Source organism: Lynx canadensis, chromosome E1 (assembly GCF_007474595.2).
Source record: "Lynx canadensis isolate LIC74 chromosome E1, mLynCan4.pri.v2, whole genome shotgun sequence".
Taxonomy (NCBI): domain Eukaryota; kingdom Metazoa; phylum Chordata; class Mammalia; order Carnivora; family Felidae; genus Lynx; species Lynx canadensis.
In genome coordinates, this window is record NC_044316.2 from 36,059,538 (window position 1) to 36,086,445 (window position 26,908).

A 26,908-nucleotide genomic window follows, 5' to 3' on the forward strand; every position below is an offset into this window, starting at 1 on the left:
CCCTCTCTCCAGGGTGGGCCGGGATTTGCCCCCAGCCTCCTCCCAGGCTGGGGAGATGCTCCAGTGCCTGCCTTTGGAGGGCGAGGAAGGGGCAGACTCAGAAGAGCAGGAGGACAGCTCCCCAGAAGAGTCGAAAGAAATCGTCACCCTGGTTTTCATGAGCGAGAACGCTGGGGTACAAGAGAGGCTTCAGAATGCCCCGCAGCAAGGCAAGAAGAGGAAGAAAAAAAGGTTAGGACCAAAAGATGGGGAATGGGGGTCCGTGTTGTTGGGAGCAGAGGGGACCCGGAGGGAAGGGGGCCTTGGCCGCTAATGAGAGGGTAAAAGAGGCTGTCAAAATCACACCCCTTTCGGTTCAGATGGAAAGGATCCACTTGACGACCTGTTTCATAGAACCAAACGATGGTGTTTGTAATCTTTTTTTTTTTTAATTTTTTTTTTCAATGTTTTATTTATTTTTTTGGGACAGAGAGAGACAGAGCATGAACGGGGGAGGGGCAGAGAGAGAGGGAGACACAGAATCGGAAACAGGCTCCAGGCTCCGAGCCATCAGCCCAGAGCCTGACGCGGGGCTCGAACTCACGGACCGCGAGATCGTGACCTGGCTGAAGTCGGGCGCTTAACCGACTGCGCCACCCAGGCGCCCCAGGTGTTTGTAATCTTAACCACACTTTGTCCTAATCTTCATTCTATTTGTTGTTTAGCATGCCTTTTTTTTTTTTTTTTATTTTTAAATTGTGCGGAGAGAGACAGTTCCTTGTGTTAAGGAAGTGCTTATTGCCTTGGGAACTTAGTACATTTAAAGAAAATTTTAAGGTGTATTTATTTTTGAGAGAGAGGGAGAGACAGAGCACGAGTGGGAGAGAGGCAGAGACAGAGGGAGACACAGAATCGGAAGCAGGCTCCAGGCTCTGAGCTGTCGGGGCTCGAACCCACAAACCACGAGATCATGACCTGAGCTGAAGTCGGACACTTAACCGACTGAGCCCCCCGGGTGCCCCAGTACATTTTAAAAATAACAAGACTGATGCCGATTTCTGGGATCCGACTGTGGCTTCTGTGTTCTAGTTCCCATTTATTTATTATTTTTTTTTTTTTTTATTTATTTTTGGGACAGAGAGAGACAGAGCATGAACGGGGGAGGGGCAGAGAGAGAGGGAGACACAGAATCGGAAACAGGCTCCAGGCTCTGAGCCATCAGCCCAGAGCCCGACGCGGGGCTCGAACTCACGGACCGCGAGATCGTGACCTGGCTGAAGTCGGACGCTTAACCGACTGCGCCACCCAGGCGCCCCTAGTTCCCATTTAATATTCTGTCACGCTTCGCCTCTTTTGGGGAAAATGGATAAGTCCTCAGACTCACTGATGTGTGACAGCTTGTCCACTTTCTAACTCACAACTTCCGTTAGTGGGGGGGGGGGGGGGGGGGGGGAGGCAAGAGGTGGGCGACCATGAAGTAATTTGGCCGAAAAGATTTTTACTTCCTGCTCCTGATGGGCCGCTGGAGTCAAAGGATTGAGGAGGCAAGGTTCATAGGAAGCCAAAGAAGAATTCGTTACAACCACAATGCCGAATTTCGACCTCGTGGGCTGAGTAATGGTAGCGCCCGTGTTTTTTCTGCCTCTCTGCAATCCTTTGGATTCGTGTCTTCAGTAGGGGTGTAGTCAAACCAGGCTGGGTGCGACTGAGTAGGCTTGGACCCGCCTGGGGTGGGATGCTTCTGGGTGCGGCCACGTGTCCTGGCAAGTGCGTCTGTCTCTGTCTTGCTGCTTTCCTTCTTCTCTTTTCCAGATGATTGGTGATCAATCTCTCTACCTGCCGATACGAGAGCGGTGAGCGCCTGCATTCGAGGGATCCACGATGGGGACCCAGTGGATTGCCCCCAAAGAGTTGGGAAGGGTCACTTGTGTCTTCTTGGGGCTGAAAAGGGGGTGTCTCCAAATCCTCACGTTTCCTTCACCCAGCTCAATTAACTATTCGAGGAAGGGAATCTCACTCCAAGAAAACGTGGGTTTTGACCATGGTGGTGCCATACTTCAGTTCTCTGTAGTTCTGATGTAGGGTTCTTTGGGAATCTGTAGAAAAGGCAGGGGTTGGTCCTTGTTAGAGCAGAAGTTAGAGACTGGCAGCCTACAGACCCACATTGGACTATAGAGAAGTGTTTTTGTCATTATATAATTCCGAGTTTGAATAAGTTTCAGCCTGGTCCTGCCTTTCCTGGTCACTTGCAGGCACTTCTTCCTTTCCAGGCCTTTTTTTTTGTGTTTGCATTGGAGTGAGCTCCCAGTTCCAAATGCTAACAGGGACAGAGAAAGAAGGATGTGATAGCATATAAGTGTGGTTTTTTTTTTTTAATGTTTTATTTATTTTTGGGAGAGCGTGCACCCGCAGGGGAGGGGCAGAGAGAGAGGCGGACAGAGGATCCGAAGCGGGCTCCGAGCTGACGGCAGAGAGCCCGATGTGGGGTTCGAGCTCACGAGCCACGAGATCATGACCCTGGCTGAAGTCGGACGCTCAACCGACGGAACCGCGCAGGGGCCCCAGCCTATATGTGGTTTTGAAATGCACTGTATACTTTTTTTTCTGTTAGCTTCCTACTTAAGCTTGACTCTGGCTAATGTTAAGGATTAGTTTACATTCCCTGAACACAGAGTGCTTAGTGTTTGGAGGAAGGCCAGAAGCCTACTTCCTGGCAAGGGAAAGCCAGGGCAGGTAAAACATTCTTCCCAGATAACCTTCTGTGGGGTTCACCGGGTATAGGCTGTATTCCTCAGTAGATCTCCCTGTTTCTTTCTTGGCAAAGGTATGTCCAGACCAGGCAAGATGGCTTCCAGTTCCAACGAGCTGAGGTGTCTCTCTTCAGCACATGGTCTGACATGGTCTGAGACCACCTAGAAACATAGCCTCCCCACCCCATGCTCCTTCCCCACTTCCGGGGCTAACAGGCCTTTCTTTCTCCAACTCCATGGCAGTGCGTAGGGCTGCCCAGCGGTATGGCCTTCGAGAGGGAGGGGAAACCAATGACTGGACTCTCTACTGGACAGACTACTCAGTGTCGCTGGAGAGGGTGATGGAAATGAAAAGTTACCAGGTATCTGGGGGCAGAGCTGGTCCTCAGTATAAGTGTGACATCTATCCAGCGGGCTCCCACTTTTTAGGACCGTCCACCAAGGGGATCTCATGGGTTCTCCCGTGGCCCCCGTTATTCATGAACTCTGGCTTCCTTCACAGAAAATAAATCACTTCCCTGGGATGAGTGAAATCTGCCGAAAGGACTTGCTGGCCAGAAATATGAGCCGCATGTTAAAGATGTTCCCTAAGGATTTCCTCTTCTTCCCTAGGACCTGGTGTCTTCCTGCTGAGTAAGTGCCCACCTGTGCACCCTTCTCTACCCTCCACCCCCAATTTACATTTCCGTCTTGCTCTTGATTCCCTGGTGCCACTTTCCCTTCTCAAAGGATCCCCCATCTATCGCTCTCCTTTTCAGGAAGAGAAGGGATAAAGGGTGTGTCCAAGGCTGAGAAAACACAAAGCTCTGCTATAAAAAATTAGATGACATCTCGGGGCTGGGTGCCTTGGAGCTTGTGCCTGTAGTTGGGATGAGAATGGGTTCTGACCCTGAACGCTGTTGATTTTGAACTTGTTCCAACCTTTTAAGTGTGTGGTTTCTGGATTTTGAAGGACCATGAACACTTCTGGAGGGAGTGAGATAATGGTTAGTGCCCAGGTTGGGAGCAGGGAGGGACGCCTGACCTCTGTCCCACGGCAGGACTATGGATGGCAGGCAGCCTTTCCCCATCCCCCACCTCACTTTCTCCATCTTGAAATTGGGCATCCATTCTCCGTGCACAAATTGCTCTGGACCACACCACCAAGGAACAGAAGAAATGTAAGATGACATAAATGTGACCTGGGTACCATCTGGTCTTTGGGATGAGGTGGAGGGGGCAGGGAAGCGTTGCCATTGGAATTATATTCACACAGCAAGAATCCTACTCTGTCCTCTGCACCCAGTGCTTTTCCTTTTTTTTTTTTTAATGTTTATTTACTTTTGAGAGAGAGAGAGAGAGAGAGAGAGAGAGAGCATGAGCAGGGGAGAGGCAGAGAGAGAGAGGGAGACAGAGATCCCAAGTGGGCTCGGCACCGAGAACGGAGAGCCTGAATGCAGGGCTCGAACTCACGAACCGTGAGATCATGACCTAAACTGAAGTCGGACGCTTAACCCACTGAGCCACCCCAGCACCCTCCCAGTGCTTTTCCAAACCAGGAGCTCCAAGATTCCCAGACTTCCTCAGCTTGTCTGGAACAACTTTCGGGACTTAGAACCCAGAAGGAAACATGTTTGCCTTTAAGCCACCGGGCACATCCAGATTTCATGGCCCCTAAGGAACTTGGGAGTCAAGTGACTTCTCTAGTGGTCACAATGCAAATGAGTTAAAATGCAAAGTAAGTGTAGCAGGACTGAGATCTGTAATGCATCACATTGGCTTCTTTCTTCCGGATACGCTTTCTTCAGAGCGGAGAATACTGTTTGCACCTTGATGCTGTGGCTGGAGGAGAGGTGTTATCCGGGAAGAGCTGGGACCTAGAGTAGGGAAGGAGACGGGTTGATCCGAGGTCACAACACTTGTCAGGGCTTGAGCCAGATGCAGAACGCCACATCTCCTGTCTGCAGACCCGCAAGGCCAAAACACTCAGGTCCCAGCTCCCTCCGCGGGGCATGCAGTCTGTGTTAACGCCTTGCATGCCTCCTGTCATGTGACCAACCACCGTACAAGCCAGGTGTCGTTACCCCACGGTGTAGGTGATGGGAGTAAGGCTTAAAGAGGTCAAGTCCTTGCGAAGGGTTACACAGCTGTGAGTGGTGTCGCCTGGGTTTAAATCCCGGCCCAAGTTCCCCCCAAAGCCCACCCTCCCTCCACCGTGTGCGCGTGTGCACGGCCGTCTCTCCTATTTCCAGATCTCGTAGCGTGCGTCTGTTAGCTCGAGGGCTTTTTCACGTTAGAGAGCTTTAGTGTTTCTGTTTTGGTTTGGCTTTTGATGTTTTTTTTGTTAATAAAGGGCTAGGCTTTCTTTGCACTGCTCCCCCTCTAAAGGCGTATTTCATTCCCTTTCTGCCGCTCTGGTAGCTGGGGAGATTTGCAGAACTACAGCAGGTCAAGAAAAAATAAGACGTACATTTGTAAGCCGGATTCCGGCTGCCAAGGGAGAGGTATATTCATCACCCGGACGGTGAAAGATATCAAGCCAGGCGAGGATATGATCTGTCAACTCTATATTTCAAAGGTACTTCTTCCTTGGGATTATTTATTTCTTGCTACAGCAACCTCATGCTCTAGCTCACTGGACTGTGGGAAATGAGGGGACGGGGGCTGGCGATGGGGGCCAAGCCGAGTCGTGTCTTCTGCCCTGGAAGTTGTCAGAGCAGGCCTTCGGACCAGGGATGTGATGTGTGCCTGGGCAAGCGTCTCTCACCCTTGTGCCCCTGTAGCTGGTCTAGCCTTACTAGGCTGGCCCTTGTCCTCCAACCGATGGCAGCTGGAGGGCACCTTTGGTCTGTGGGTGCCCCGCTTCATTTGGGAGAGGGGAATCGTCCTGGAGGGATCATGGTGACTGGCTTTACTCCATGGCTGGAGGTCAGAGGTCACAGTGGTATAGCCCACCCCAGGGAGGGAGCCCTCTGGGAGCGGGCGCGGATTGGGAAGGCCCGGCCAGCCCTGCAGGAAGCACTCTTATACAAGTGACATTGGTGACAGCATGTCCCTCATCACAGGACTTTATAATGACACTTTGTTTGGTTGCCTGGAGATCTCCGGGAGGTGGTGAGTTGTGCTGTAGAAAACGGAGGCACAGCGTGGTTTAGTGACTTCCACAGGGCGAGTCCCCCCCCACCCCCCGCCCCGTTCCTCCTCCCCAACTCGGGCCAAGCCTGCACTCCGTAGTGCCTAGTGATGATCTTCAAGTCTGCATCTCTCCTCTGAAGCCTGTGTGACTCCTGTTCCCTCCTCACAGCCCTTTATCATTGATGGGTTCAAGTTTGACCTGCGGATTTACGTGCTGATGACGTCCTGTGACCCCCTCCGGATTTTTGCATACAACGAAGGGCTAGCGCGCTTCGCCACCACCTCCTACTCCCACCCCTGCGCAGACAACCTGGTGAGCTCAGGGGACGTGCCTCCTCCCCCGCTCCTCCTTAGGGGGACGAAAAGCCCCCAGTTAAACCCACGTCCTCAAGACGCTGTGGCTACGGGCTGTCATTTGTTGAACACTTACTACGTGCCGGGTTGCATCCGTCCCTTCACTTGGCCCTGTTAGGAGCCCTCGGAAATAGGGATTATCATCTCTCCATTTCACAAACTCGGAAATGAAAACTCAGGGTGTAAGGGACTTGGCGGAGGTCGCGGAACGAGGAAGAGAGGAGGCTGGGACCCGTGGCCAGAGCTGCCCTGCTTCAAAGCTAGCGCTCCAGATCTGCGGGAGAGCCTCTGCCCACACCTTCAGACCCCCCCAGGACTCCTGAAATGTCCCTCAGGCAGTGAACCACCCAAACGCGGGAGGGGTTGGACTCTCTTCTGCCCTAGGCTGCGGGATACCACTTGACTTCCTCTGTTTTGCCACTTGAAGCAAGCCCAAGGCCTCCCCTGTCTCTTCTTTAAGACCTAGGGGCCCCGGGAGGGCAAGGAGAGGAAGTGGGAGACCCCACAGAGTTGTGTGTGTCTCTCTCTCTCTCTCCCCAGGATGACATCTGCATGCACCTGACTAATTATTCCATCAATAAGCACAGCTCCAATTTCGTTCGAGATGCTCAGGCTGGGAGCAAGAGGTAAGGAAGCCCCTTCACTTCTCTCGTCTTGCCCCACCAGGCTCGGAGCCACGGTCTGCGATTCTACCCAAACCCCGTCAGTCCCCCTTGGTGGTTCCATCTTGGGTCACATGGTCTCAGAAACTATTTCTTGGCCTCCGTAGTCTCTGCCCTCTGGCTGTTAATCATTAAAAGCAGGCTACCTCGTAAACCCTAGGAGGTTGGGAGGAGGAGAGAGAAACGCGTACTGTTTCCCCAGCAGGATACACACACACACACACACACACACACACGTACGCACGCGTGCACGCCAAAACATACGCCTGGTACGTTGGGCCCTTCTGAGATTTCCAAACCAATAGATATTTATCGATCGCTGGTCTGCCACGCTAGAAGGACAGGTCAGGCAGATGTTCCTTGGGCCTGTGGTTTCCTGGGGTGTTATTCCAACAGAGATTCTCAAATGATAAGTCACGATGTGCGTGGCATGTGTTGACATGACTGTGGCTGGCCGGCTTTGAGAACACCCCCCCCCCCCCCCGCCTCCGCCCCACCTCCCAGGAGCGGGGAAATGAGAGGAATGCCTGAGTATCTTCCCAGTTACTACATTCATGTGATCGGCTTATCCTGTCTCATTGGAGTTTTAGGAGAAAGGGGGAGCTGAAGGAAGGGAGCCTGCCAGGCACAAGGGGAAGGGAGAGTGGTGCCTCCTGTGTGGTGGGGGCCGTGCTGGGCGGGGGGGGGGGCTTTGTTTACAGTTTTCCCACCACGCATCTTCCGAGCACTACGATAGAGGCGTTATAATCTGCCCTTTGTAGGTGAACTATGAGTTAGGTACTATGTCCATTTTACAGACAAGGAAACTGAGGTCTCTGAGAGGTTAAGCTGCCCAAGGCCCCACAACTGTCAGTGCTAGAACAGGATGAGAAGGTAGGTCTGCCAGATTCCAAGGCGCGTGCTCTGCCCCCTGCCTGAGGCTTCCGAGGGCTGATAAACACGCAATCTGTTTGGCTTTGGAGCCTCAGGGAGGCACGTGAGATTTCACAACTCCCTTGGTGGCAGAGTTCCAAAAAGCAAACGGAAAATCACTAGCTGAAGCCTGCTCGAAGGGGAGGCCTCCCCTGTTTCCGAGGGCGCCCCCCCTCCTCCCGCTCCCCACCTTGACCGTGGACGCCACCTCAGCCTTGGGCGCCCTTGCAGGTTGAGTGACGGTGCTCAGTGAGGCCTGGCTTTCAGTCCTGGCTCTGAGTCTCGCCAGCTCAGTCAGCGTGGGCAGTGATCTTTGAGCCTCGGCTTCGTGGCGTGTAAGATGTGGGCAGTGAGATGCCCTGCCCACCTCCCACAGTCACCCCCATGAGACTCAAATGACCTGTGGGACAGTGCTCAGGGTCATTGTGACTTTCCCTAAGGGCCCTCATTTCCCTCCTCTTATGAGAAGGCAATAGGCTTTGCACCCTCGGGCCATGACGGAGGGGTGGCAGGGGGTGCCGGGACTAAGGGGAGAATGTGTGGTATGGTTCTGCCACCTTGCACCCCCCTTCCTCCTTCCTCCTCTGTTTCCTCAACTCTCTTTCCCCCCAGGCCAGGCCTCGCCCCTCTGCTCCGCTCCCCCGCTCTCCCCCCTCTCTCCCTGAGTTCCGGGCTCATCCCTCCCCAGTGCACCTGGACATGTCCTGTTGCCTACGACTCAGCATTTCCTCACCCCTCGCTCCCACCCCAGCATTCCAGAATGGTTCTCCTGCCCAGTTTCCCCATCTCTCCCTCCTGACCTGCAGGATTAGGGAGATTGGTGTCCTTGAATCCCGAAGATTCCTCCTTCAGAGGTCCCTGTGTCCCTTCCTTTCCACCAGACCCAGACCTCAGACCCAAGGGCTGCTCAGCCCCCTGGCTCTTCACCCTAAATCCAGACTTTAACTTCTCTGTACCTCCATTTTCTCATCTCTAAGATAATTTAGTAATCAGGGCGCCTGGGTGGCTCAGTCGATTGAGTGTCCGACTTCGGCTCAGGGCATGATCTCCACGTTCACGGGTTCGAGCCCCACATCAGGCTCTGGGCAGACGGCTCAGAGCCTGGAGCCTGCTTCTGATTCTGTGTCTCCCCCTCTCTCTCTCTCTGCCCCTCCCCAGCTCGCACTCTGTCTCTGTCTCGAAAATAAATAAATACACGTTAAAAAAAAATAAAAAATAGGGGTGCCTGGGTGGCTCAGTTGGTTAAGTGGCTGACTTCAGCTCAGGTCATGATCTCGCAGTCCATGGGTTTGAGCCCCGCGTCGGGCTCTGTGCTGACAGCTCAGAGCCTGGAGCCTGTTTCAGATTCTGTGTCTCCCTCTTTCTCTGACCCTCCCCTGTTCATGCTCTCTCTCTCTCTGTCTCAAAAATAAATAAACGTTAAAAAAAAAAAATTAAAAAATAAATAAATAAAAAATAAAACGACATAGAAACTATGAATACTGGCTGGCCAGCCTCAGATATGCCGTCAAGGACCTATTGAGATGACGTATGTGAATAAGCTTCAAAAACAATAACCCCCACGCAGGTGGGTACTGTTATTCTGTATTCTGTATACAGTACTCCCCCTTATCTGTGGTTTCCCTTTCTGCGGTTTCAGTTACCCGCGGTTAACTGTGGCCCCGGGAGCAGATGATCCTCCTGATGGAGGATGGTCAGCCTAATGTTGCGTCACAACGTCCGCGTCACTCACCTCATTTGTCTCATCGGGGTAGGCATCGTATCTCACATCAGCTTCGTAAGCCGGGTGAGCGCAGGAAGGTGTTTCGAGAGCGTGCAGGAGAGACCACAGTCACACAACTTTTATTATGGTGTATTGTTATCATCGTTCTGTTTTTCCTTGTTGTTGTTCATCTCTCACTGTGCCTAATTTAGAAATTAAGCCTCATCACGGATGTGTCTGCAGAGGAGAGAACATAGTACCTGCAGGGTCTGGTGCTCTCCACGGGTTCAGGCATCCCCTGGGGGTCTGGGAATGTATCCCCTGTGGATAACGGGGTGGCGGGGGTGGGGACTTCTCTACTCATTACTGGAAAATGGTAGAGCCAGAGTAAAACTCCCGTGTCTACCCTGAACCTCTAGGCCATGGTCTGTGCTATTCGCTCCATGGGGTTCTACCAGGACGCTCTTTGGCTCATGTTCTGTATATAGGCCTTGCTCGTTCCCACTTCTCCATCTTTGCTCAGCTCCAACCAAAACCATGGGGGAACATCCTCGAAGGCCCTTCGGGCTCGCTAAGCTTCCATACTGCCTTCTCCGATCTGGTTCTAGGTTCTGGTGCAGTCATATAACTAACCACTGTGAAACCAGTCGTCTCTATGGGCCTCTGTTTCCTCATTTAATCAGATGAGAAGATTGGGTTCCATCTCTGAGGAGGCCCCACAACTGTCAGTGCTATGGGATCTGAGTCAAGCCACCCACCTTCCCGTTTCTGGACCCCCACCACCCTCTGGTCAACGTCAGCCATAACCCGTAACTGCTCTGGGTTTGGTGCACATGTCTGTCTTGTGTCCTTGCTTGTACTTAAGTTCCCCGAGGGTTAGAGTGATGCCCTGGCCTTCTGGGCGCCTCCCGTGTTGCCAGGCAGAGTCCTTCTTTCCTTCTGTCCCTCCTTTGTCCTTTGCTCTTCTTCCTCTTCCCCGCCTTCTGAAGTGATCTGCTTCTGACGCTGACTGCCTTACCCGCCCCCAATTCCCCTGTCCCCAGCTTGAGGCCAACTGCACCCCCGGTAAGTCCCCCACCAGGTGCACACTCAGCAGGAACAGTGGAGGGGAAGACAGAACAATGGGAAACCTGGCAAGCGGGGGGGGGGGGGGGGCGCAGAGACCAGGCCCTGTTCATCTTTCGAGGTGCCTGGCACATAGCTGGTGTGTTAAATTGAATTGGCTAACCACTGGGCATTATGAAATTACACGATAATGGATATTCATTGTGATGTGCCTGAGTCATCAAGAAGAGGTTACGCCATGATTTGCAATGTCTGTTATAAGAAGTGTATAATCTATTTTGGGAAGATTTATTTCCCAATTAGGCAAATTAAATACATTTTTTTTTTTTTTTTTGCACTTGAATGGATTGGCTTCAAGCGATCTGGAAAATTCATTTATGGGCAACACTTTGTACCCTGACGATGGCGGGGGCGGGGGGGAGGTGGGCTTCTGTGTTCAGTGGCCTTTGCTAATCTGTCTTTACATGAATGCATCCTTGGTTGGTCGTTTTCATATGTGGGTTGACTCCCCAGATGGTCCTTAGCTTCCCATGGCCGCGGGATCGTGAGTTTCGCATGTTCAGCAGACCCTCGGCAAATGTGCGTTGACTGACTGCCCCCGCTTCCTCCTTTTTGGCCCCATTGGCTGGGGTCCCGTGAGCTCTTTGCACTGCCTGGTGAGCCCCTGTCTCTTGTCTTGTCTTCCCCTCTGCTCTTCCCGCCCCTGTGTCTCTCCCTCACACATTCCCACTTCAGCTCCGTGTACGCATGCGTGTGCATGTGAGCGGGTGGCTGTGTGTCCCCACCGCCGCCCCTTAGACCTGTCAGCTCTGCCCTTTCTCTGGACTGCCCAGCTCAGAGCTGACCAGAGCACCCCTTCAGACGTTTCCTCACGAACCTCTCCACACAGGGTAGACGTCCTCTGATCTGTGTAATAGGGTGACCAGCGGGTGACTGAGGGGTTTTCTGGGATGTGAGACTCTCAGCTCTAAAATCAGGACTAGGGGCGCCTGGGTGGCGCAGTCGGTTAAGCGTCCGACTTCAGCCAGGTCACGATCTCGCGGTCCGTGAGTTCGAGCCCCGCGTCAGGCTCTGGGCTGATGGCTCGGAGCCTGGAGCCTGTTTCCGATTCTGTGTCTCCCTCTCTCTCTGCCCCTCCCCCGTTCATGCTCTGTCTCTCTCTGTCCCAAAAATAAATAAAAAACGTTGAAAAAAAAAATTTAATAAAATCAGGACTGTCCTAGTTTGCCTGGGACAGTTGGTAACCCTCTCTGTGGCGGTGCCCTGGGGCTTCCTTTTCCCTGTGGATAGTCCTAAAGCAAAGTTTCTGTGAATCTAGTGTCCCCAGAAGCCCCTCGGATGGCTGGCGTGGGACCCAAGTATTGGTGTTCTTAGAAGGCTCCCTACATGTTTCTAATGAACACCAAAGGCTGAGAAACCATTTGCCATCAAAGCCAAACCACAATGTAGGATGTTGGGTGGTTTCTTTTTCTTTTTTTTTTTTTTTTTTTTGCACCCATTAAGCTTTTCACCCAGAATACCTTGTCCCTGCCCTGGCCTCATGGGTGTTTTCTGGGTCACAGTGAAAGTGCCCAAGCCAGGTCTTATGTGTCATTTTACCTGCACCCACTTCAGGGCCGCAGAGGCTTGAGGACTGTGGCCCTATATCTCCTGCAGGCCCCTTCTGAGCTGACACAGCCCTGTTGTCGCCCTGCATCCCGGGCGTCCATCCCCGTTAACTCCCGGGACCTCTCCAGAAGTTTCTCGGTGCCGGCATGAGATGGCCTTAGCTGACCAGAGGGGGGCCGCTTTTGCCTCACGGCCTGTGGTTTCCTTCCAGGAAGCTCTCCACCTTCAGCGTGTACATGGAGAGCCACGGCTACAACACGGAGCAGGTCTGGAGAGATATCGAGGACGTCATCATCAAGACGATCATCTCCGCCCACCCCATCATCAAGCATAACTACCACACCTGCTTCCCCAACCACACACTCAACAGCGCCTGCTTTGAAATCCTGGGCTTTGACATTTTGCTGGACCACAAACTCAAGCCCTGGCTGCTGGAGGTAGAGGGGTTGGGGCGAGGGGCGAACACTGGCCGCTCTTACTGGGGTCGGCGGGGGTCAGGCTCATGTCTTCATCCCCCCTGCTCAGCCAGATCCTCGCAATCAACCTCCCGGCCAAGCCAGTTCATCTGCCCGGGGCTGAGAAGTGGCCACCAGAGGGGGTAGACGGCCAGGGATTAGCGAATTCCTTGTGCCTTCTTGAAGTCCACCCAGAGCGGGGGTGGGGAAACCGTTGATCTCAGGCGCAGAAAGCCTCCAAAGACAGCTTTGTCTTTTGTAATAGAATCATCTCCCAGAGAGGGGGTGTGGTTCATCAGAACTGGGTGATGATATTCGAGATCAGACAGGAGCTGCCGGGCCTGGCTGTCGGGGGCTTGGGCCACTCGGTTCCAAGCACCAACAGAGAGTGGGCTGGTGTCTGTGGCTGAGGGAGTGAGTGGAGAGCCGCTCAACGAGTTTCCTGTCTCCCCCAGACCCATGGCAGGGTGCCCCGCAGCACGTTACGCAGGGCGTCTAAACAGGACGGACTTTTCCGCGAGCAGGAATGAGTTCTCTCCCACCTCCACCGGTCTCCCCCTCAGTCCTGCTCAGGGTCCCGAATGCATCGCTCTGGTTTCTTCCCCACCTCCCAGCCTGACCCTTTGGACTGGGTCTGGGTCAGCCAGACCCTCTGGCTGGTCTCCCAGCCAGACCCTTCCATCTGTCCTATGGGATGGCATGTACCTGAGAGAGCACGCACGCCAGGGGGAGGGGAGACCAAAGACGGGGCACCCCTGATGCTTCTCGAGAGGAAAGGCCTGATGGGACGGGCGCCTGGGTGGCTCAGTCAGCTCAGCGTCAGACTTCTGCTCAGGTTGCGATCTTGTGGTCGGGGTTCGGGGGATGGAGCCCTGCACCAGGCTAGGCACAGTCAGTGAGGAGCCTGCTTGGGATTCTCTCTCCTCTCTCTGTCCCTCCCCTCCCCCCTCAGAATAAATAAACTTCTAAAAAAATCATAAAAGAAAAAAAAAAAAAGAGGAAAGGGCTGAAATATACGCTGGTTAAACCAGAGGATATTCTCCTTCCTCCTTTTCTCACTCTGGCTGCAGTGTGGACTCCCTCTCCCTGTCTCTCCCCCCTCACCTGGTAGCCAGGGCCCCACGCTGGGCTGAGGCTGCTCGCTGGAGGTGGCATTTTGGCCTCACTCCCTGCCTCCGCTCTGGACAGCCCAGCCCTCCCCCTCCCCCCCGGTGCCTTCACAGGTCAACCACTCTCCGAGCTTCTCCACCGACTCCTGGCTGGATAAAGAGGTGAAAGACAGTCTGCTATATGACACTTTGGTCCTGATCAACCTGGGAAGCTGTGACAAAAAGAAAGTCTTGGAGGAGGAGAGACAGCGGGGGCGGTTCCTGCAAAAATGTCGTTCTCGGCAGACCAGGTACAGAGGTGCCCCGAGACCCTGGAGACCCCACTCTCTGTGACTTCCCTGCTCCCAGTAACACTGGCCTGGCCTGGTCCTCGACAGCCTACTGGTTATGTGGCCTTCATGTCACTTCTCTGAGCCTCAGTGTTCTTTCTGTGAAATGGAGCCAGTGATACCTAAGTGGAATTAAATGAGATAAAGGTTCATCACAGTGCCTGGCACGATAGGGTGTGTTAGAGACTGTGAGGAGTCTTGCCTGCTGGGGGCAGGCAAAATGAGTGAAGGGGGTTAAAAGCTACAAACTTCCACTTATCAAATAAATAAGTCATGAGGATATGATGTAGGGCATGGCGACTATAATTAGTAAGACTGTATTGCATGTTTGAAAATTGCAAAGAGAAGCGCCTGGGTGGGTCAGTCGGTTAAGCATCCGACTTCGGCTCAGGTCGTGATCTCAGGTTCGTGAGTTCAAGCCCCACGTCGGGCTCTGTGCTGACAGCTCAGAGCCTGGAGCCTGCTTCCGATTCTGTGTTTCCCTCTCTCTCTCTCTCTCTCTCTCTGCCCCTCCCCTGCTCATGCTCTGTCTCTCAAAAATAAATAACATTTTTTTTAAGTTAAAAAAATAAAGAAAGTTGCTAAGAGAGTAGATCTTAAATGTTCTCATCACAAGAAAAACATTTTTGTTAACTGTATGGTGATAAATGTTAAGTAGACTTATCGTGGGGATCGTTTCATGATATATAACAATATCGAATTGTACACCCGAGAAACTAACAGGGTGGTATATGTCAATGATACCTCAATTAAAGCAAGTAATTGCATTTAAAAAAAGAATCTTGTCCCGAGTTGGTGGGGAGGGAAGTCAATTCTAACAAATGATAATCCTATTTGGAAAATTAGCTTATATGTGCAGAAAGGGGCCTTTTGAACAGTTTTACCATGAGCTTTTTTTTTTTTTTGTACTTAAAAATAGGAGATTGGGGCACCTGGTGGCTCAGTCGGTTAGGCTCCCGACTTCAGCTCAGGTCATGATCTCACAGTTCGTGAGTTCGAGTCCCGTGTCCGGCCCTGTGCTGACAGCTCGGAGCCTGGAGCCTGCTTCGGATTCTGTGTCTCCCTCTGTCTCTCTGCTTCTCCCCCGCTCATGCTCTGTCTCTGTCTCTCAAAAATAAATAAATGTTAAAATTTTTTAAAAATAGGAGATTTAGTTATAGACAGAACTATATCCCGGGTATGAGTTCATTAAATATAAGATGAAGATTCAGGGATCACCAATCCCCAAATTAAAACCATCCCTTCGGGGGCGCCTGGGTGGCGCAGTCGGTTAGGCGTCCGACCTCAGCCAGGTCACGATCTCGCGGTCCGGGAGTTCGAGCCCCGAGTCAGGCTCTGGGCTGATGGCTCAGAGCCTGGAGCCTGTTTCCGATTCTGTGTCTCCCTCTCTCTCTGCCCCTCCCCCGTTCATGCTCTGTCTCGCTCTGTCCCAAAAATAAATAAAAAACGTTGAAAAAAAAAAATTAAAACCATTCCTTCATTTTTGCTGAAAGACCCATTGGTCTGTCCTACCCCATGTTACCTGTTGGCAGGAGCGAGCGCCCCCTGCTCCCCGAGTGGCAGCATCTGCCTTTAAACAGGGGCCTTCATTCTGCGGAGCGATTCTCGTGTCTGAAGAGCCTGAACTTGGTGGAAGAAATGCCTTTGTGGCTTTTCAGATCCCCCTGAAGCCCCTCTCCTCCCATGAGCAGAACCAACCCTTGGGGGCGCCTGGGTGGCGCAGTCAGTTAAGCGTCCGACTTCAGCCAGGTCATGATCTCGCGCTCCGCGAGTTCGAGCCCCGCGTCAGGCTCTGGGCTGATGGCTCAGAGCCTGGAGCCTGCTTCCGATTCTGTGTTTCCCTCTCTCTCTGCCCCTCCCCCGTTCATGCTCTGTCTCTCTCTGTCCCAAAAATAAATAAAAACGTTGAAAAAAAATTTTTTTAAAAAAAGAACCAACCCTTGGTGGGGGGGGTGGGGCTTCTGACGCGGAGGCAATAGCATCTACTTTGTGACAGCACTGTGTTTCTCAGGGCACTTTTGCGGGTGCCCCGTCTTCCCTGTGAAGACAGGTGGGTAGCGGGGGGTGTTATATGGTCCTGTCGTTGGAGCTAAGGAGACCAAGCGTCTGGGAGGGGAACTGACTTGCACGAGGTCACCCCGCCGGGAAGTGACAGGTCTGGAGCCAAGAACCCAGGGAGCGTGCCGCTTGGGACTCCTCCGGGCTGCCTTCCACTGAGCCGGCTCTGTCTCAACTTCTCCAGGAGGAGGCAGCCTCCGTTAGGGAGGAGCCGGGGCTCTCCCCTGAATCATCCTCTTGGTCATGGCTTGGCCCCCGGATAAGCTCCGTGCTCTCGGTTTCCCTGCTGTAAAAGGGACTCATCATTCCTCCCTCTCTGACATCCAGCTCCCCGAGGGGCTGTGAAGGAGAATGAGATCATCGCAGCTCATAAAAGCTCAGCCAAAGAAGCCCTCACATTTAGCAACCTCTCCAGAGGAGGGAAATCAGGGCTGCAAAGGGGGAGGTGGCCACAGTCCGCCTCCTCCGACCTGAGCCAAGGGGAAACTGGGATCTTGTATGACGAGAGACCTTGGTGAGCAGCCGGAAAGACTGTCCTAACCAGCGTTTAGTGCCTCATGACAACGGCTGTCCCGAGAGGGCTAGAATCAGTCCCGCACATTTATTTAGCAAATACGGGTTGACTGCCGTTGTGTGCGAGGCCTCTGCCTGGCCCCAGGTGACATCCAGCTTGGCACGTCCCTTCCTAGAAAATCTACAGCAGCCTTGCATTCTGTTCCCCAACAGGATCGAGGAGGTCAAGGGTTTCCAGGCTGTGTGGTTAGAGAAAACTGAGAAGTACGAGAAGGAAAACTGTGGAGGGTTCCGCCTGATTTATCCTACTCTGAATGCGGAGAAGTATGAGAAGTTTTTCCAGGGAAACAACTCTCTCTTCCAGAATACTGTTGCCTCCAGGGCTCGGGAGGTGTATGCCCGGTAGGAAGGCTCTGGGTGAGGTGGGTGGGTGTCGGGGTGGGGGGGACATTATACTTGACCTTTAGGGTGACTGGCCTGGCACAGCGAGGAGGGTCTTTTATTTATTTACTTTTTTAAATTGTTTAATGCTTATTTATTTTTGAGAGAGAGAGAGAGACAGCGTGAGCAGGGGAGGGGCAGAGAGAGAGAGGGAGACACAGAATCCAAAGCAGGCTCCAGGCTCTGAGCTGTCAGCCCAGAGCCCGATGTGGGGCTCGAACCCACAGACTGTGAGATCATGACCTGAGCTGAAGTCGGACGCTTAACCGACTGAGCCACCCAGGAGCCCCCCCCCTTTATTTTATAAAGTTTATCTATTTTTGAGAGAGAGTAAGAGAGCGAGTGGAGGAGGGGCAGAGAGAGAAGGAGAGAGAATCCCAAGCAGGCTCTGTGCTGTCCACACATGGAGCCCCATGAGGGGCTCCAGCCCACAGACTATGAGATCACGACCTGAGCCGGAATCAAGAGTTGGACGCTTAACTGACTTAGCCACCCAGGCGCCCCACGAGAAGGGTCTTTGAGCTTCAGTTCCCAACCTGGGAGTTGCCAGGGATATATTTGCTTTGGTCTCACAAGGACCAGGAATGCTAAGATACCCCGGTGTGGGGCGTTAAGTGGATATGTGGCTGTTTCTAGAAACTCGTCCCTGAGAGAGGCACCCTCACCCCTCTCCAGAAACCCCAGTCCCTCAGAACTCCTGAATCCCCACAGGTAGGAAACCTAAGAGCTGGAAGGGACTCATCCTGTCCCATCTAATCCCTTCCCATCACTCATTTTATGGAAGAGGAGGTCAGAGCCCAGAAGGGGTCACATAGCAGGTGATGGCAAAAAAGAAATCGGAATCTCTGTCTCCTGACCCGGGTGACCGAGTTAGTCCCACTATGTCATTGGCCAGAGAGGTGTAGTGGTCCAACACGGGGGCCCCTTGGTTTGGCCGCCTACCCCGACCCTCTTCCCGGCACCTGCCATGCGTGGCCCGCTGGGAAGTGGAGACAGAGACAAGGGGGTGGAGCCTCGTAGAGCCCCTTGCTTTGCCTGTCTCCCTGCATGCTGTTCCCCAGGCTGGGAATGGTCTGGTGGGAGGAATGCCTCCCCCCCCTCCCCCCACCTCCTGCTCTGTGCCCTGCAACGTCATGGATGCAGGCCGGACACGCTGGGGGAAGGACATGTGGAGCATTGCCCTTCTTTGCCGAGTCTCATCTCCCCGCCTCGGGGGACAATAGCCCGCATTTGCAGCCCACCCCTCACCTCCCTGACGCTCGCTGTTCCTCACGGACAGACAGCTGATCCAGGAGCTGAGACTCAAACAGGAGAAAAAATCCTTCCAAACGAAAGAGAAGAAGGCAGAGACGCAGGGGGAGTCGGCCGGCGAGCGAGCGAGGGGCAAGAGCGCGAGGAGCTGGCCACAGAAACCACAGCAGGAACACAAGGCCACGGCCCCCGTCTCCAGACAAGTAAACCCGGCGGGGAGGGGCGCCCGTGTGCCCAGCACCCTTCCTCGGCTGGGGCCGGTCCGTGGGGGGCTGCTGAGGAGGCCCCTGCCCAGAGCCCTGACGCACTGAAGGAATGGGGGGCTGCACGGAGGGCTGGGCCCCAGGAGGCGGGGGGGGCCTGGAAGTCACAAGGAGCCCGGCGTCCTTCAGGCGCTCACCAGCCCTCCAGTGGGAGTGAAAGCAGCTAGGAGGCCAGGCACGGTCCCCATGTAGGCCGCGGGCTCCGGGCCCACTTGTACTCATAGGTCCCACCTCCAGCTTGGGTTGGAATGCTCGCCTCCAGCAGGCCAGGGGCACAGCTGGGGTGGGGGTGGGGGTGGGGCGCAGAGAAGAGCATTAGGGACGCAGGACCCTCCCCATTACATGGGGTGACTGACCACAGCTGGGTCCTTCCAGCCTGCCCGCTGCTCAGAGTGTGTGGCCCAGCCCCGGCCTGTGGGCCAGCTGTCCCGTTGTCCTACCGTCTGAATCTTTGGATTCCCCCTCCCTGCCACACTGTCTTTTCTGGCTCTGTGGAAGGACTCACGCGGGCTTTTTGGACCATCTCCTTTTTCTCCAACACTCGCCTGAAGGGGCAAGATTAGAGCAGGATCTTTTTTTTTTTTTTTTCTATGTTTTTTATAACTTTGTTAGGGTCGTAGGCCCTTTGAGAATCTGATAAAAGCTATGGAACCTCTTGCCAGAAAATATATAAAGGTACAGTTTTAAAACTGCAGTCTTTGGGGCGCCTGGGTGGCTCAGTCGGTTAAGCGGCCGACTTCGGCTCAGGTCGTGATCTCGCGGTCCGTGAGTTCGAGCCCCGCGTCGGGCTCTGTGCCGACCGCTCAGAGCCTGGAGCCTGTTTCCGATTCTGTGTCTCCCTCTCTCTCTGACCCTCCCCCGTTCGTGCTCTGTCTCTCTCTGTCTCAAAAATAAATAAACGTTAAAAAGAAAATTAAAACAAAACAAACTGCAGTCTTAAGTGGCTCAGAGATGCCATGAAACTATCCATGAGCCCTCTAGAACCACGGATTAGAGACACTTTGGGGCGAATTGCTTTCCTTCTCTTCTCCTTGGCACCTACCCTGGGTGCAGATGCATCTGGAAATGGACACAGCTGGGTTCCCACGGGCCGTGTTTGGTTTCCTCCCTTCCCAGAATCTCCAGCCATTGACGTTAGCGTCCTGCACACCTGAGTTGCTCTTGAGTGTCAGAGATGCAAAGACAAATGAGACAGACAGCAGCCTCGCCCCGGAGGCCCCCACAAAAGAGGCCGGCCCTGCACGGCGGCACACCTCTGCACCTGACCTCAGGCACTCGAGCCTTCTCGGCTGCCCGGGGCTGGAGCTCGGTAACCCCCTCTCCAGAATCAAGGAGGTCAAGTCCGCCTCCGCAGTGAACACATTCACCAGCACTGAGGTGAGTAGAGTCCTCTACCTCCCCAGAGGGATGAGCTCAGGGGGCGGTGGTAGGAGGAGTCTTGCTTTCTGGTGCCTTCTCTACCTCTGAGTCTTCACTGTCTGTCTCTGAGTGAGCCGCTCAAGCCTCGATTTCCCCACCTGGGAAGCCCGAGTTGTGGAATAGCATACCTGCTAGGAGAACGGACCCTTACTTCTAGGGCTTTTCAAATGTTAATCACAGGCCCACCAAACGCTGGGTCACGACTGTACTCTAACTGCTGGAAAAACTTCAGTGTTGTTGGGCCTCAGCTCGGTCCAAGTGCAGTATAGAGCGGTGTAAGTGTTTTTCAAGTTTCTAACCATAGCCCACAGTAGAAGTCCATTTTATTTCATCCGTACGTAGACACACACTGAAAAAAAACTTTCCAGAAAAGTGCTTAGGGGGGGCTCCTGCTGGCTAAGTCGGGGGAGCAAGCGACTTCTTGATCTTGGGGTTGTAAGTTTGAGCCCCATGTTGGGTGGGGAGATCACTTAAAAGTAAAATCTTAAGGGGCGCCTGGGGGGCTCTGTCGGTTGGGCGTCTGACTTCGTCTCAGGTCATGATCTTGCGGTCTGTGAGTTCGAGGCCCGCGTCGGGCTCTGTGCCGACAGCTCAGAGCCTGGAGCCTGCTTCGGATTCTGTGTCTCCCTCTCTCTGCCCCTCCCTTGTGCATGCTCTGTCTCTCTCTCAAAAATAAACATTAAAGGGGCGCCTGGTGGCTCAGCCGGTTGAGCGTCCGACTTCGGCTCAGGTCACGATCTCGAGGTCCGTGAGTTCGAACCCCGCGTCAGGCTCTGTGCCGACAGCTCAAAACCTGGAGCCTGTTTCGCATTCTGTGTCTCCCTCTCTCTCTCTGACCCTCCCCTGTTCATGCTCTGTCTCTCTCTGTCTCAAAAATAAATAAATGTTAAGAAAAAAAATGTTAAAAAAAATTTTTTAAAGGTTAAGATGGTAAATCTTGTGTGTGTGTGTATTTATTTTACTGCAATAAAAAAGTAAGAATAAAGAGTATGCATTGGGATCTGGCTGCCTCTGTTTGGATACTTGGATCCTAGAGTCTCCTATATGACTTTTGTCTAGTCACTCTTATCTCCCCAAGCCTTAGATTACTCATTGAGAAAAATGGTCATTTAATAATAATAACTACAGAGGATTACTTTGAGTGTTAAATGAAAGAATTGACGAAAATGTTTAGGGGCACCTGGGTGGCTCAGTCAGTTAAGTGTCCGGCTCTTGATTTGGGCTCGGGTCACGATCTCGTGGTTCATGGGATCCAGCCCCACGTCGGGCTCTGAGCTGACCGCACGGTCCCTGCTTGGGATTCTCTCTTTTCCCTCCCTCTCTTTCTGTCCCTCGCCAACTCGCACGAGTGCTCTTGCGTGCATGTTCTCTCTCTCAAAATAAATAAACTTAAAAAAAAAAAAGGAAAAAGAGGTTTAGAGTGGTGCCTGTTGCACAGGACTCCGGAAGCATTAGCTGTTATTTCAATATTCGTGTGACTTCTTAAGACTGCCTCTGTTCTCTTCTCATTAATTAATTAATGACTCATTAATTAATTAAGACTTAAAGCGGTACTGCTCAACTCTAAAGACGTTTTCAAAAAATAAGGCAACAACATTTTATTGTCTTTTTTTTTCTTTTTTGGAGTTCATATGCAGAGGGCTGATTCAGTACAAATCCTTGGTTCATTCAAAGCCTTTGTGTCTTTCATTTACTTATTTTTTTTCCTTTTATCTCTATGCTTATCCACCATGTTTGGTTAGTGTGTTTCCTGGCAAAGTAGAGATTTTTTTAATGTTTATTTTTGAGAGAGAGACAGACAGAGTGTGAGCAGGTGAGGGACAAAGAGAGAGGGAGACAGAATCTGAAGCAGGCTCCAGGCTCTGAGCTGTCAGCACAGAGCCCGACGCAGGGCTCGAACCCACGGACCGAGAGATCATGACCTGAGCTGAAGTCAATGCTTAACCCACTGAGCCACCCAGATGCCCCAGTAGAGATTTTTTTTTTTTTTAATGCATGCACTTAAACTTTATTTAAATGTGATTGGGTTATTTATCTCATTCTATGACCCAGTCTTTTTCTTGTTGAGCCCTGTTTTTTTTTTTTTTCTTTTCTTTTTTTAAGATTAAATTTGGGTGCATTGTAATGCTCAAAAATTTTTGAAAAGTTTATGTACTTAAGTAATCTCTCCACCCAATGTGAGGCTTGAACTTGAATCCAGAGTCACATGCTGTTCTGACTGAGCCAGCCAGCCACCCTGAAATGCTCAAATCTTAACTGTACGATTCTGACAAATAAATACATCTATGTAATCTCTATCCCTGTCACAGTGTAGAAGTTTCTGACATCTCCAGAAAATTCCCTCCTGCCCTTTTCCTGGCAATTGTCCCCCTCACCTCCCCCCCCAACCCCGTTCCCTGTGTCCGTCATTCAAGGACAAGGGATCCTGACCCTGGCTTTTTTGACCTTGGACTATTTTGCCTATTCTAGAATCTTATATAAATGGAATAAAATAGTACATATTCTTTTGTGTCTGTCTTCTTTTTTTTTTTAAACATTTTTTTTTCAACGTTTATTTATTTTTGGGACAGAGAGAGACAGAGCATGAACGGGGGAGGGGCAGAGAGAGAGGGAGACACCGAATCGGAAACAGGCTCCAGGCTCCGAGCCATCAGCCCAGAGCCTGACGCGGGGCTCGAACTCACGGACTGCGAGATCGTGACCTGGCTGAAGTCAGACGCTTAACCGACTGCGCCACCCAGGCGCCCCAGTGTGTCTGTTTTCTTTAGCTGAATATTATATCTGAGATCCATTCATGTTGTTGGGTATATCAATAGTTGGTTCTTCATTGCTGAATTATAATCTATTGTACAAATCTACTGCAGTTTATCATTCTCCTGTTGATGGACATGTGGGTTGTTCCCAGTTTTTATTTTTTTATTGCTACTGTGATTAAAGTTTCTATGAACATTGCTGTACAAGTCTTTGTGGACATATGTTTTCATTTCCCTTGGGTAACTACCTAGAAGAAGTTTGCTAGGTCAAAGGGTAGATCTGTGTCGAACTTTATAAGAAACTGCAAAATCTTTATTTAAAGTGATTGTATCATTTGTACATTTCCACTGACAATGAATGAGAGTTCCATTTGTTCCTCTGTCCACGTTTGGGGTTATCTGCTTTTTAAATTTCAGCTACTCTACTGGCTATTTGTGATTTCACTTTGTAGTTTTAATTTGCAGTTCCCTGGTCGTTAACTGTTTTGAGACTTTGTCAGGTGCATGTTGGTCATTCGTATTATCTTTCTTTGTGAAGAGTCTGTCAAGTTTTTGCTTCCCTCTCTTTTAAAAGTTAGGATTTTTTATCTTTTTCTTATTGACTTGTAGGAATTCTTTGTATATCCTGGAAACCTGCTTATTCTTTTTCTTTCCTTTTTTTTTAAGTTTTTTTTTCTTAATCTTTATTTTTGAGAGAGAGAGAGAGGGACAGAGCACGAGCAGGGGAGGGGCAGAGAGAGAGAGAGACACAGAATCTGAAGCAGGCTCCAGGCTCTGAGCTGTCAGCACAGAACCCGACGCAGGGCTCAAACTCACGAACTGCGATATCATGACCTGAGCCGAAGTCGGACACTTAGCTGACTGAGCCCCCCAGGGGCCCCATGGCTTCTTTTTCTTACTAGTGCCTTTGATTAGTGAAAAATTTTAATTTTGATGAAGTTTATCAATTTTTCTCTTATTGCTTTCTGTGTCCTATTTAAGAAATTTCATGTACTTCCAGGTCATAAAGATGTTCTCTTAGTTTTTTCCTAAAAGCTTTATAGCTTTAGCTTTGTGTATAGGTCCATGATCCATTTCAAATTAATTTTGGGGAATGCTTGGTGATGGGAACCAGGGTTTGTTTTTCCCATATGTGTTGCTATTTTGAACACTATTTTTAAAAAATTTTGGGGCGCCTGGGTGGCGCAGTCGGTTAAGCATCCGACTTCAGCCAGGTCACGATCTCGCGATCCGTGAGCTCGAGCCCCGCGTCGGGCTCTGGGCTGACGGCTCAGAGCCTGGAGCCTGTTTCCGATTCTGTGTCTCCCTCTCTCTCTGCCCCTCCCCCGTTCATGCTCTGTCTCTCTCTGTCCCAAAAATAAATAAACGTTGAAAAAAAAAATTTTTTTTAAAAAAATAAAAAAAAAAATTTTTTTAGGGGCGCCTGGGTGGCGCAGTCGGTTAAGCATCTGACTTCGGCTCAGGTCATGATTTCCCCATTTGTGGATTCGAGCCCCGTGTCAGGCTCTGTGCTCTTTTATTAGGCACACGTTTGCAATCATTTTGTCTTTTTGGTATATTGACCCTTTTTTCAATCATGAAATGATAAAATCCTCCTTATCCCAGATAATACTCTTTGTGTAAGGATCTATTTTGTTTGACATTAATATAACCACTTCAGCTGATTATGGTTAGTATTTGCATGGTGTATCTTTTTATTTTCAACATTTTTTTTCTCATTATATTTAAAGAGGATCTCTTACAGGCAGACATAAGTGGATCTTGCTTTTTTTAATTTTTTAAGGTTTATTCATTTTTCAGAGACAGAGACATACTGTGAGTGGGGGAGGGGCAGAGAGAGAGAGGGAGACAGAATCTGAAGCAGGGTCTGAGCTGTAAGTACAGAGCCCTGTGCTGGGCTCGAACTCATGGACCATGAGATCATGACCTGAGCTGAAGTCAGACGTTTAACTGACTGAGCTACCCAGGCGCCCCGGATCTCGTTTTTTTTTTAAATCCGGTATAATAACCTCTGCTTTCTAATTAGGGCATTTACTCCATTTTCATTTAATACAGCTATTAATACCATTGAATTTAGAGCTGAAATTTTGTTGTTTGTTTTCTATTCATCTCTTCTGTTTTTGCTTTTTTTCCTTGTGTTCCTCCTTTTCTGCCTTCTTTTTTAATTTTTTTTTCAACGTTTATTTATTTTTGGGACAGAGAGAGACAGAGCATGAACGGGGGAGGGGCAGAGAGAGAGGGAGACACAGAATCGGAAACAGGCTCCAGGCTCTGAGCCATCAGCCCAGTGGGCTCGAGCTCACGGACCGCGAGATCGTGACCTGGCTGAAGTCGGACGCTTAACCGACTGCGCCACCCAGGCGCCCCTCCTTTTCTGCCTTCTTTTGGGCTAGTCGAAAATTGAATTTTTGTGGGCTGCCTGGGTGACTCAGTCAGTTGGACATCCTACTCTTGGTTTTGGCTCAGGTCATGATCTCATGGTTTGTGAGTTGGAGCCCTGTGTCAAGCTCTGTGCTGACAGCATGGAGCCTGCTTGGGATTCTCTCTCCCTCTCTCTCTCTCTCTCTCTCTCTCCCCCCTCTCTCTCTGCTGCTCCATCATGCTTTCTCTCTCTCTCAAAAACAAATAAACTTAAAACAAATAAAGGTTTTCTTTAAAAAACTGAATATTTATGGGGCGCCTGGGTGGCTCAGTCGGTTGAGTCTCTGACTTCGGCTCAGGTCATGATCTCGCGCTCCGTGAGTTCGAGCATTCGAGCCCCGCGTCGGGCTCTGTGCTGACTGCTCAGAGCCTGGAGGCTGCTTTGGATTCTGTGTCTCATTCTCACTCTGCCCCTCCCCAGCTTGTGCTCTGTCTCTCTCCCTCTCAAAAAGAAACATCAAAAAAAAATAAATAAATAAAATTAAAACCCTGAATATTTGTTAGTTTTAATTCATTCATTTAGTTAGTTAGTGATGATTTTTGCATTTTTTTAGTGGTTGTTCTAAGGATTGCAAAATGCATCTCCAGCCTGTCAGAATCTACTTAAGAGGTGATGGATTTCATTCTGAATATAGGAAAATTATTCCCTCTTTTGTGCTAATGTACATTATAAATCCCACAACACAGTGTTATAAATTTTGCTTTTTTTAGCTTTACTTTTTTAATTAATTTTTTATTATTTTTTAATGTTTATTTACTTTTTTAATGTTTTTGCTTATTTTTGAGAGAGAGAGAGAGAGAGAGAAAGACAATGTGAGCAGTGGAGGGGCAGAGAGAGAGGGAGACACAGAATCTGAAGCAGTCTCCAGGCTCTGAGCTGTCAGCACAGAGCCCGTCGCGGGGCTCAAACTCACAAACCGCGAGATCGTGACCTGAGCCGAAGTCAGTTGCTTAACTGACTGAGCCACCCAGGTGCCCCTAAACTTTATTTTTAAGTAATCCCTACCCCCACTGTGGGGCTTGAACTCAACCCTGAGATTAAGAGTTCCATGCTCCGATCACCTGGGTGGCTCAGTCGGTTAAGTGTCTGACTTTGGCTCAGGTCATGATCTCATGGTTTGTGAGGTCGAGCCCTGCATCGGGCTCTGAGCTGACAGCTCAGAACCTGGAGCTTCGGATTCTGTGTCTCCCCATCTCTCTACCCCTCCCCTGCTCATTCTCTGTGTCTCTGTGTCTCTCACTAAAAAATAAACGTTTAGGGGCTCCTGGGTGGCTCAGTCAGTTAAGCAGCCGACTTCGGCTCAGGTCATGATCTCGCGGTCCGTGAGTTCGAGCCCCGCGTCGGGCTCTGTGCTGACCGCTCAGAGCCTGGAGCCTGTTTCAGATTCTGTGTCTCCCTCTCTCTCTGACCCCACCCTCCCCGTTCATGCTTTCTCTCTCTCTGTCCCAAAAATAAATAAACATTAAAAAAAAGAAATAAATAAACGTTTAAAAATTAAAAAAAAAAAGAGTTCCATGCTCCACTGACTGAGCCAGCCAAGCGCCCCTAAATTTTGCTTTAAACAGTCATAATCTTTAAAAGAATTAAGAGGAAAGACTTAAAAAACAAAGTTCCATTATCTTCCCATCTTCTTTTTCTTTTTTTAATGAGAAGTCAACGGTATCCATAATATTGTCTGCTGTATATAATGTATATACATTTTTCTCTGGCTGTTCCCTTTATCTCCAGATTTCAGCTCTTTGTGATGTC

At 50.9% G+C, this 26,908-nt stretch overlaps 1 protein-coding gene across 5 annotated transcripts in view; it reads left to right on the plus strand.

The window, feature by feature from the left end:
• Positions 1-1,308: 1,308 nt before the first annotated feature.
• Positions 1,309-26,908, plus strand: part of TTLL6 (tubulin tyrosine ligase like 6) — a 29,948-nt gene continuing 4,348 nt past the window's right edge. For 2 of the 5 annotated variants that reach the window (XM_030294792.1, XM_032591176.1), the window contains exons 1-10: positions 2,491-3,091; positions 3,232-3,362; positions 5,130-5,286; positions 6,013-6,156; positions 6,738-6,823; positions 12,358-12,583; positions 13,825-14,000; positions 16,824-17,012; positions 18,331-18,505; positions 19,682-19,942. In XM_030294792.1, the coding sequence (XP_030150652.1) occupies positions 2,966-3,091; positions 3,232-3,362; positions 5,130-5,286; positions 6,013-6,156; positions 6,738-6,823; positions 12,358-12,583; positions 13,825-14,000; positions 16,824-17,012; positions 18,331-18,505; positions 19,682-19,942 (1,671 nt within the window). In that variant the 5' untranslated portion in view covers positions 2,491-2,965. Of the gene's footprint in view, positions 1,833-2,490; positions 3,092-3,231; positions 3,363-5,129; positions 5,287-6,012; positions 6,157-6,737; positions 6,824-9,410; positions 9,622-12,357; positions 12,584-13,824; positions 14,001-16,823; positions 17,013-18,330; positions 18,506-19,681; positions 19,943-26,908 lie in introns of those variants that run through there. The other 3 variants (XM_030294793.1, XM_030294794.1, XM_030294795.1) reach the window with 3 other exon arrangements.